An 11,316-nucleotide genomic window follows, 5' to 3' on the forward strand; every position below is an offset into this window, starting at 1 on the left:
GTAAGGTAATGCAATTTTCCCGGACACACGCGTATCAGCATAGAACACAACATGCACGTATGTATATATTCAACTACGTATGAGAATAGCACGGGATTGCACAGGATACTTTCGACCAGGGAAAAGCTGTGCGAGCTCGAATATCGGAGTTCTTACGACTCACGAAAAATAATCATGTTAAGAAAGTTTAAGCAATTGTTTTCAGAAATTGAAGTTTTCCCAAGTATCATTTTTTTTTATATTTCCATAGCTTTTCGAAATATCCTTTACTTTCAATGGCAAAACTCTCATGATGTAAAAAAGAATGAAAACAGAAAAAAAAAACAAATAAAATTCACGACGTATTCGGTATATTATATTTACGACATATTAACAGAATGTTATCTAGAACATTGTATAAGGCAGAGCAAATAAGAGAGAAGAGAATTCGACAGTGAGATAGTCTTGCGAATAAAATCTGAGCTGACGTAACACGAGAGCATTACGAGCAACGTAACATATCTCATCTTGTTGACTTATGTGTGTTCTTTATGTGTGTCTTTCTTAAAAATCTTTCTCTTTTGAGATGCAAGATAAATCATATTTGATTCTATTGATTCTTATGTCCCACTTTGTTTTTACGGCAATTATATTAATACGTAAATAATAAGTAATAAAAATAGTACAAATTTTTTTTATAAAAGTGACGAATTATATGAATTATGTGTATTCGTTGCATAAAAATATCAGGTTCTATAATGAGATTAGAAGCATATTTCATAGAATTTCGAAATATATTCGCAAATATATGCAAATGACATTAATATTCACAAATTAAAATCATATTTTCTAACGGTATTTTTTTACTACGAAATAATAATGCTAATTAAATCAGATATATGTGTAGCACAACAAAAAACTATAATGAACAACATCCTAATAAATATAATAAACAAATATACTATACATATATACTATAAATAAAAAAAGTTTTGTACTTTTTGCAACTTACAATAACAATTTACGTGATTTCTGAAATTATGCAAATTTTCATTTAATTTGTTCGAATTTGTCGATTATTTGTTTGTTACAAATAATTGAGAATTTGAGATTCTACTATTCAAACTAGTTGGGAATTGAAACAATACTTAAGGGAGACTTTATTCATTTACACAATATAATGTTCATTTAAATTCCATACGAACACATCGAATCAACTTTTTGATTAACTAGAACGTCATCATAAGATATTACTCGTTTACTCAATTTTTTTTCTCAAGTACGACTTCCTATAATAGTCTAAGAACAAATAGATCACGAAGCAAAGTTGAGACATGAAAAAGTATGCTAATGGTTTCCGCGTTGATTCGCAGGATGGTAGAAGCGTTTGAAACAGATGGGTCACTATGATAGCAAATTGGATCTGAAATAAAAAATATTATGTCGATTTTCACTGTGATAAAGGCACGGAGATACATTTATTTGTACCCATTTTTTAAATATGTTATATAGTCAAATGTTTTTGATAATATTATTTTAAAATATGATTTTTTAATATAATATAATCCTCGTGATCGTGCATATGATACACACATACACACAAGCTATTTTACATTTTGCTAGAAATTTGCAAAAGCAATATATATATATATATATATATATATATATGTATATATATTAATAAAATTACATATATTAATAAAATTTCGGAAGACATATAAATAAATATTTGTTACCATGTAAAAATAACACCTACTAAGAGAAACATATACATAAATATTTTAAAAATATAAATTTTTTACATGTAATATATATATATATATATATATATATATATATATATATATCGCATGTAAAAAAGCATTTTGCCCTCGTCCAACCTTTGACAGGAATTCTAGAGCGCAAAAACTCCGCGCGAAATTAAACAACTACGTAACCCGATAAATCGTTCCGTCGATATCGCCGGAAATAAAAATTCTCTGGTAACGGATTATTTAATTAAAAACGGTACCACGAGCCTTCGTCCACCCATTTTACCCTGCCCCTCGTTGTTACGCTCAAATGCAAACCGAATTGGGATTCGACGAGAACACGTGTGATTCTGCAAGCAGCGCTTACGGAGCTTTTCAATCCCTCGTGAAAAGCCAGTTATCAAGTTATGGGAGCGCTGTAACCACAATGAAGTTCGTATGTATGAACATATCACGCAAAACGCGCTATTTTATATGTCCGCATGAATCTGGAATACTTTGTAAAAGTTTTACAAAGGGTTGGTCAATATCAAAAAGCAAATGAAAAAATCTAATTATTTTCAATCGATGATTAAAAATTTGTCAGAATATAACAAATATAATAATAAATGATATAAAATCGCTGCGTACCAATTGCAACCGTGTCATAGATTTTTTCCAGGGAATGACTATCTTCTGCATTTCGGGCCCCAAACAAGCACAGAAATAATACATGTACATGATTACGTGCACTACGCAATTGGGCAACATTGCAAAAGTCCACATGCCACCTGTACATATACTTTATTTTATCTAATCATTATCTATTGTGATTATAAAAGTAGGAAAAAAAGGTCCTCTTTCAGAATATTAAACATAACAAAATATTAATATGCATACAGTATATATTTAATTATAAATTATTTCGAATAATATAGAGATATGAATAAATTATTGACTTAATTTTAATTATTTTTAAATTATTAAAATTACTATCTAATACGTACCAGGTACATATTTACAAGTTATCCAAGTTGAAATGACAATAAATGTATGATGATATATGTGAAGAAACGATGTTTGATTATATTTTTTTCTGAGGATAAAAATCACGGTATCCGCAAGCTCGATGATTTTCAGAGTAAAATACCACCATACCCATCGAGCCATCTATACATAATAAAAACTGATGCACATGTACACTCACATACATATAAACATACACAGTTTTTATAAAAAAAATTTTTATATTAAATATTTTTATATTGATCAAATTTTAACTATATTTATGTTAAAAATTGAAGTTTTTGTATAGAGATATTTTAATTTTTTAAATATTTTATATATAATTTTATTTTAAATATTTTTAAAAATACTTAAAAATATTAGTAATATATAACACTTAATTTTATTATAATCATTAATCACAGTTACTTACACTAAGTGATATAGGATCATTTGAAATTACAAAAGGCTCACATCCCATGGAAAGATGCGTCGTATAACCTGATGTTAGTATCTAAAAAACAGAAAATACATTAAGTTCAATTTTAAACCTAAAAATATAAATAGAAAATAACATGAAATATTTATAACTAAAAATATTTATCATATATACTATATATATATAAAATTTATTGATTATACTTACACCATAAAATACAATAACATTTGCAATTGTAATAGAAATATTGTAACAAATCATAATCTTTCTAAGCGTGTAAGGTTTTTTGTCCTTCATGTAACGTGGTCCAAAGTAAAGTACAAAAGATAAATAAGTGAACAAAATTAGTATTACACTAAATGGATTTGACATAAATAGCCAATCAGAAACTCTAGGATCTGCAAAATAGAAAAAAAAGTTTTAAAATATTATATGTGTTATATATACAATAACGCATTTAAATTCATGAAAATGATTATAATGGCAACAAATAGACAAATTTGAATAATTATGCAGTTATAAAAAAAAAAGAAATTAACAATACTATCTATAAATTTAATAAAGAGAATTTTTCAATATATTCAAAGAAATATACTATATTGTTCATGTTATTACATACTGTCAAATATTACATTCATTATTTTCACTCATATAATATATATTTCACATAAATATATTTTTATTCCATTACTTATTCATCTAACTTACCCGAAATTTCGTCGATGAGATAGTGATAAGTGCCCATGATTTCCATATTCTAAGAATAAACATCGTAAGATATAAACAATTATTATTTACATTAAGATTCCTGAGTATTCGGCGCGAAAATCTGAGTTGACAGTGGCAATATAAAAATAAAAACCACGCGGTGTAAGATTTACCATATAAGTGAAATATGTTACTATTGGTAAGACAGTTAATCAGTGAAACTAAATAATTGTAAATATTGTCAAACATTATATATATATATATATACAGAGTCTTCTCCAAAAGTTCCCCCGAAACGATTATATAATATCTATTATATACATATATCTAAACGGGTATATAATATCTCAAAAACAAAACAAAATTTTTGAAAAAAAATGTATCAGACGAAAGTTTTAAAAGTTTTATTAAATGGTCATACCCGTTTGACTTTAAATGAAAGAGTCAAGGTCTTAGGGAGTTCAATTTTGTTTTCTTAAATGGAACTTCCTATTTTTCATCGCACGTTTTTATAGCATCTCAAGAGCTTTCCAAAACACTATAATAAAATATTTTCTTGTTAAGTACTTTTCGAATTATGAGGCTTGAAATAATTTCTAATCTTTACATAAACTACAATCCAATTGTACTGAAATAAATCTTCACTTGCTTTTATTTCACTAATATTATTCAATAATATTGAAATACTAATATTAAAAATATATATTAAAGTATATATATGTGTGTGTGTGTGTGTGTGTGTGTGTGTGTGTGTGTGTGTGTGTGTGTGTGTGTGTGTGTGTGTGTGTAAAAAAAAAGATACATACGAAAAATAAGATATTTTAATAGATAGTTTATGATTCGGAGTATCTTTGTTCTTTCTATATTCTTTATATTTTCTATATTCTTTTTAAAGAACATTATTTATATTAGAATTATTTTATTGAAAAAAAATGATTATTTTGTTTAAAAAAGTGCATATTTAAGTTAAAATCATCTAATACAATTCAACGCACATATAATTTATCTATTTGATACTCACATTTAATCCTTTTTCGAGAAATTTATAACACAAATTTCAAGTTAAATTGCAATGAAAAATTCCACGTTAAACTTTGCATAATGACATACAATATTCAGTTCTGCATTTATATATATATTTGCATAGATAGTCTATTGCAAAAGTTGCAATTAGTTGGAAATTTGTTGCAAAAGAATTTAATATATGCAATTTTATATAATTATTTGACTATTTTACATACATACACATACACACACACATATATATATATATATATATATATATATATATATATATATATTCTTTCGCGACAAACTAATTTCCAACTAATTGCAACATTTACAATAGATCATCTACTGCAAATAATGCATTTTTTATGTTAGTGCAATTAAAGTTTAAAGTAGCATGATACCATATTGTGAGTTTTAAAAATAATTGCAAATTCTTATAAAGAATATACATAGAAAGATATTTTTTTATTAGAAATTGTTTAATTCAAAATAATATAAAAAGCATATAAGAATTGATCAATATAGTTATTATATAATTTAACATATAAAATGAAAAAGAATTATGACACACACACACACACACACACACACATATATGTATACAATTGTGTCAAATACACAAACATTGCATTTAAATACATTAATAATTTAAGCAATAATTCTTACAAAATTTTGCATAAATAATTCTTAGACAATTTTGAATAAATAATTTTTTAAGAAAGATGCAGATGAAGAAAGAAATTTGTATAACGAAACTCCTTAATGTATATGTATATTATATCATTATACTATTTTTTAATATAACTTATAAAAATAATTTCAAATATCTAAAGAATTTTTGGTTAAATACAAGCATTTTTACTGTAGACAGAGAAAACGCAATTAATAGCGACAATTATGGACATTAATATCAAATAACATTGTCTAACGGTAAAAACTCAATAATAATGCTTATATAATAATAATGCGTATAATAACCCAGACAGCACACATGTCCAAAAGATATCTAAAAAACGACTTAAAGACGTCTTAAAGTCCTTTAGACGTCTTTAAGACATCTTTTGGCCTTTTTGTGCTATCTGGGAATAATGCTTAATAACAATTATTATCAGCATCATTATCATAATAACCATAATGGCACCTATGAAATTATCAAACATGACTCACATATAATAGAACCAATACTTATTGTATGATAAAATGATAGTTGAAACGCTATAGTTGAAAATGACAAGTTATAAACTTATATTAAATGCGATGTTAAACTATAAATAATACATAAATAAGTAAAATATAAATAATATTATATGTAAGTGCTGAATATCTAAATTTGAACAAAATTTGTATAAATTAAAACTAAATTTGTATAAATTAAAACTATAATATAAATATAAAAAAACATAATCCAAATATTTTAGACACAACTTCAACATTTATCACATTGTTTTTAATTATTATTTAACTTACGAAAAATTTAAGAGTAAAATTTGCATGAAATATGCATTATTGTAATCACTCTACAATATAAGTCTAAAATTTTACATTCTGAATCTCTCACATTTAACTTTTATGTATAATATATATACTTATATATTCATCAATTAACTTTTATATACTTATATATTAAATATGTTTATTAAATTAAAGATCGATCAATATCTCAATGCAGAAATATAATAAAGAGAATGATAAATAAAATATATATTATATCAGATACAAAGATTCATATTGCAAAAAAATAATTTTTGGTATAGGCAAAACTCTTTTAATCACTGAATTTCGACTAGTTAATTGTAAATCAAGTACAATTATAGATCGATTGTCAAAATCAGCATCATATCGAAATAGTTACATAAAATAAATTCGAATTAAATGCTGCATATTTCAAACGAGAAAATATTTTATGAACAATACAAAATAATAAAACACATTAAAAATCAAATAACAATTAAGATACATACCTGTGAAGAAAGCTTTGGCAGATTTTTCCCACATTGTAACTTCAATCTATACATATTTTATGAGATTTAAGAAAGTAACACTTGTACTATAACTAATATTCGTGTTAACAACTTTTCGCGTTGGTAACCTATTGTGCTTTAAACTTATCTGCAGACCAAGAACCCCTAATGGGTTCGGCTTAGAATACAGGGTTGTAATGGACATGAAAAGCGCCCTGTGAAGAGTCTACCTTTAAACACGACAGAATATATATTAGATATAAAAAAAGATACATAATGAAGATCATTTAAAATAAAAATGTTCTTGTCTTTTTTTCTCATATGTTAGTATTGAAAATATATACAAGTTTAGAAAGTTCTTTTATAGCTGTCAATATTATAAATAATTCCCTTGATATTTTAATTTTAGGTAGATAATATTATCACTGATATCATATAAGAGAGAATATTATACGTAAATCGAAAACATCTTTGAACTATAAATAATAAATATCGAGCATGTGTTATTCTCTATTTAAAAAAATATATTTTACAATATCTTATATTATATTTATTAAATAATATCACGTTGAGAAGACATAAATTGAAACGTATTAGGATATATTAAGAAATATATTAGATATAATAGTGCCGAAAAATATTTTTGACATGTACAAATTATCATCTTCAGTAAACATCAATCGTAAGTATACAGCCATGGCGAATAATTATATTCCCGGTAGTATGGATGTATGGCTTCTCTTATTTAAATGTGGATTACTTGACTTCACTACTGATCACTACTGATGTCTTAACACGAACCGAATCACGAATTCATCTTTTATCTTAACATTAGAGATTTACTGTCCAATCTCTCCCTCTCCTAATCAGATCATTTAGCTACTACATTTCGCATAATTGAGCCGGACGAATTGATTTCCGTGTCCGGAATTCGTTATTTCTTCTTCTCTTCTTCTTCTCGTTCTTGTAAAAATCAAAATGTAAGCAGAAGTTCATCGCATTTGTGCAAAAAATTATCTTTATTTGAAAGCAAAGTTTAATAAATTGTATATATTTTTTATGTAAAAATTACAAATGTAATATCGAATATAATATCGATTTATAGTGTTAAAAAAACATATAACATCAAAAATAGAATTAGAAAATAATCATCAAACATTTTATCAATTAATCATCAAACATGGTTTTTGAAAATATTTGTATATGTACTTATCTTAAATTAAGATAAAATGAAATTAAAATTTCAAGATATTATATTTTAAAATGTCTATAAAGAGAGAAAAGACTGCTAAAAAGTTTTATCTAAATATTTAATTTTTTCTAGCTTTTAAAATACATAATAAATATCTTATTCATCTATATTACCAAACTTTTAATAATAAATAAAAAAAATGATTTTATAATTGTGTGTGATTCATAATTTTCGTTAACAACGTTAATCTTCATATAATTCTTTAATTTATTTCTCCTTCTTCCTTTAAACAAAAAAAATATAATAAATGATGACAATAGATAATAAATAGCAACTTACATTGTTATATGATATAAAATAATGCATATATAATAAATATTTTTTTAAATATATCCTAAGAAAATACTCGAAGATTTTTTTCAATGCCATCTAGAAAATTCTAAAGTAATATTATTAAACATATTCGTAGGTCTACAAGATATTTATTATCAGTCACTAATATGTAAGAATATTTAGGATTTATTAACAGACAGTATATAAAATATACAATCTTCTTCTCAAACAAAAATTAATCATCATACTATGTCAATGAAGGTATGATATATACCATCCGATGATATTACTATCGATAAACTATCAACAAGTTTTACCACTGATTTATGAGCAGAAGCTTATATAGAGTTTTTACAGAAAATGTTCCACCAATTAATTGAACTTATTCTTTAATTATCAAAAATATAAATTATTACATAATTTATTATAGCATTATATATAACGTATATTATTAATGAAATTAATATATTTATCATAATCCAATAAATATATATATTAAACTATATTATAGACGTTACTTATGCACTGTATCATACTTATCTTTACAGAATTTGATAATCACGATCAAACAATAAATAGAAAATAAAAAACAAACTAGAACAATGGTTCAAAATATGTTTCATAGAAATTTAAGATGTATAAATTTCAAAATAGAATTAGAACAGAATTTTTGAGAAACTGTTTCTTTCTGTAAAATTTTAAAGAGTTAATGGAATTAAAACAGAATTTTGGAGAAACTGCATCTTAAAGAGCTTATAAGATAAAATCTTAAAGAGCTAATAAATGAATAAGTTGTATGAATATTCTTTAAACCTAATAGGAGAGCAGATAATATATGCATAAATGTATGCATTGGTAAACACTTGAAATATCAAGCAATCTTCAAACTCATATGCAGTATAGTACAGCTTAAGTCATAAATACAAGATGCGTACATGAAGGGAGAATAGGGAAAAAATGCTAGGAAGGCTACTTTTATACATATTTGCATAAGTGGCTGCGTCTGAAATTTAAAATGACAAGGGAAGAAGTACTTTTCAAACATGTCACCTTATCTTGACTAAAGTCATAATTAAGACAGTAAAAATGCTTTACAAAATGTATTAAATGTTTTACAACTGTATACATATTGTGTGTACCATTATTTCTACATTATTCATACATTATTTTTACATTAACATACATTGTATAAAATAAAAATGTTTTTCTCTTTGCTTTTTCTCTGCATGATATATGCTTTGCTTATATATATTAAAATTAAACAATATAATTTATTCTCTTTTCCCCTTTTTATTATAATAAAGATAATTTATCCAGATTTTAGTAATAATAATGTTAGTTAAGAAATGCTATTATAATAAGACTATTAATACATTTAACAATTTTTACCATCTTTGATACATTTAATATATACTCTTTGTTCTTTAGTATCAGTCTTTGTAAATTTTTTAAATTAAAATTAAAATATATATTGTGAATTACACAAGTTTATTAATAAATTTATAAAATTTGTGTTGCCATTGTAGCAAGTTATAGCATGTACTGTTTTTTATCTATTTATAACAGAGTAACACTAGATGATTTCTGATTCTCATATCATCCTTTGTTCATTACCATGGTTTTTATTCATTATTTTCTTTAATTCCTTGCAAATCTGTAATGACAATGAGGATTAACTTAATGTGAGCATTAATTCTTGCAATCACTTTCCGCAAATGAGCAATCTGTTTCTCCAGCAGCTTAATCCGTACATTTATAACTATTAAAGCTTCATTCAAATCAAATTCGACATAATGCCCTAAACCAACATCTAATAAAATCTTTGAAGCATCAGGAATGTGTGCTTGAATAAAGAAATTATTTCCTATATCGACTTTGGTCTTGAAACCTGTTTTTTCGACATTTGTATTTTGAAATGTAGATATCACTGATTTCAATTGTAGAAATTCAGCTACGTCAGCATTCTTAGCATCGAGTTTTTCAGCCAATTTTGCAAGATCAGCTTTTAATACATCGTTCACAAATGTCTCAAATTGTAAAATCTTCTGTTGAGTTTGCAGATCCATTAGACTTTCGTTCTACAAAATAAAAAATATGAGATACCAATAAAATAATATTATTCGATAAAATAATATTATTATAAAATAATAATATTATATAAAATATTGTATAATCAGAAATCGACATATGTATTATCAGAAGTCTAATTCAGGTTATGTCACACATTATAGTATTACATATTACATGTTTATAAATATTTGCATTTTATCTCGTATATTAACGATAGTGTCACTCACATTGTCAGATTTGAAGTAAAGCGTATCAAAGCTAAAGAAACTGTATTACAAAATCTTTTTGACAAATATAACTGCATTTTTACGCTACATCTTTAGCGTGTATAACATTGTGCGACATCTTGGCCTGGCAGAACTAGCAACAAGCTTCTTAAAAATAGAGCAACAGCTGTTAAGGAAGGTCTCTTTAACGTATACCAGATCAATCTCGTCGAATTTATTGTAATGTGTAATAAAACATTTACAATAAATAAATTAATATAATAAAAATGTAATTTTTATAAATACATCAACTTTACATCGATCAAAAATTTATATTTATATGATCAAATACAAACATATACATACAATACATTTGGCATAATGGCATGGGAGAATTTTTTAACGCAGCCAAATCTGTTCATACGAGGAATTAAAAGATTATCTTCATATCTATTGAATATACACAAGTTTTTTTCATAATTATAATCAACAGATTTTAGAAAAATGATCAAAACATTAATTACACTTGGAGATATGCGTTTATGTGCACGTGTATATCAACAAATATATCTAATATAATCTATATCTCATTATTATTATTCTTGTAAATAAAAAAACACATATTCTTGTTAATTATCTGATAAAAAAACTAACAATCTGCAACGTCTTGTAAGAACGAGAC

The 11,316-nt window shown here is 25.0% G+C and overlaps 2 protein-coding genes across 6 annotated transcripts; both read right to left on the reverse strand.

The window, feature by feature from the left end:
- Positions 1 to 1,115: 1,115 nt before the first annotated feature.
- Positions 1,116 to 5,003, reverse strand: LOC145977034 (very long chain fatty acid elongase 7). Of its 4 annotated transcripts, none has more exons than XM_083108658.1 (9): positions 4,883 to 5,003; positions 4,283 to 4,399; positions 3,862 to 3,910; positions 3,361 to 3,551; positions 3,148 to 3,228; positions 2,717 to 2,879; positions 2,361 to 2,500; positions 2,098 to 2,146; positions 1,116 to 1,402 (listed from the first exon to the last, which is right to left on the reverse strand). In XM_083108658.1, exons 3-9 carry the CDS (start codon positions 3,905 to 3,907, stop codon positions 1,269 to 1,271), a joined length of 804 nt encoding a protein of 267 aa, XP_082964784.1. In that variant the 5' UTR covers positions 3,908 to 3,910; positions 4,283 to 4,399; positions 4,883 to 5,003; the 3' UTR covers positions 1,116 to 1,268. The 4 variants fall into 4 exon arrangements, with proteins under 4 accessions (XP_082964784.1, XP_082964782.1, XP_082964785.1 ...); XM_083108656.1 differs by having other exon boundaries at positions 1,991 to 2,146; XM_083108659.1 differs by lacking the exon at positions 2,098 to 2,146.
- Positions 5,004 to 9,827: 4,824 nt separating this feature from the next.
- Uxt (Uxt prefoldin-like subunit) lies at positions 9,828 to 10,812 on the reverse strand. 2 transcript variants are annotated; one of them, XM_083108197.1, is made up of 3 exons: positions 10,656 to 10,812; positions 10,110 to 10,436; positions 9,828 to 10,012 (listed from the first exon to the last, which is right to left on the reverse strand). In XM_083108197.1, the coding sequence occupies exons 2-3, from the start codon at positions 10,422 to 10,424 to the stop codon at positions 9,950 to 9,952; spliced, it is 378 nt and encodes a 125-aa protein (XP_082964323.1). In that variant the 5' UTR covers positions 10,425 to 10,436; positions 10,656 to 10,812; the 3' UTR covers positions 9,828 to 9,949. The 2 variants fall into 2 exon arrangements, with proteins under 2 accessions (XP_082964323.1, XP_082964322.1); XM_083108196.1 differs by having other exon boundaries at positions 9,828 to 10,436.
- Positions 10,813 to 11,316: the final 504 nt, after the last annotated feature.

Source organism: Camponotus vicinus, unplaced genomic scaffold (genome assembly GCF_025532165.1).
Source record: "Camponotus vicinus isolate PSW18456_S1 unplaced genomic scaffold, iyCamVici1.0 SCAF_9, whole genome shotgun sequence".
Lineage (NCBI taxonomy): Eukaryota > Metazoa > Arthropoda > Insecta > Hymenoptera > Formicidae > Camponotus > Camponotus vicinus.

What these genes read in the sequence shown, in the direction of transcription:
- LOC145977034 (XM_083108656.1), bottom strand. Translation starts at nt 3,907, where the DNA reads ATGGAAATCATGGGCACTTATCACTATCTCATCGACGAAATTTCGG. An exon ending in TCTCATCGACGAAATTTCGG is followed by an intron (nt 3,552 to 3,861) that starts GTAAGTTAGATG and finishes TCTATTTTGCAG; the next exon opens with ATCCTAGAGTTTCTGATTGG. An exon ending in ATGTTATTGTATTTTATGGT is followed by an intron (nt 3,229 to 3,360) that starts GTAAGTATAATC and finishes TCTGTTTTTTAG; the next exon opens with ATACTAACATCAGGTTATAC.
- Uxt (XM_083108196.1), bottom strand. Translation starts at nt 10,424, where the DNA reads ATGGATCTGCAAACTCAACAGAAGATTTTACAATTTGAGACATTTGTG.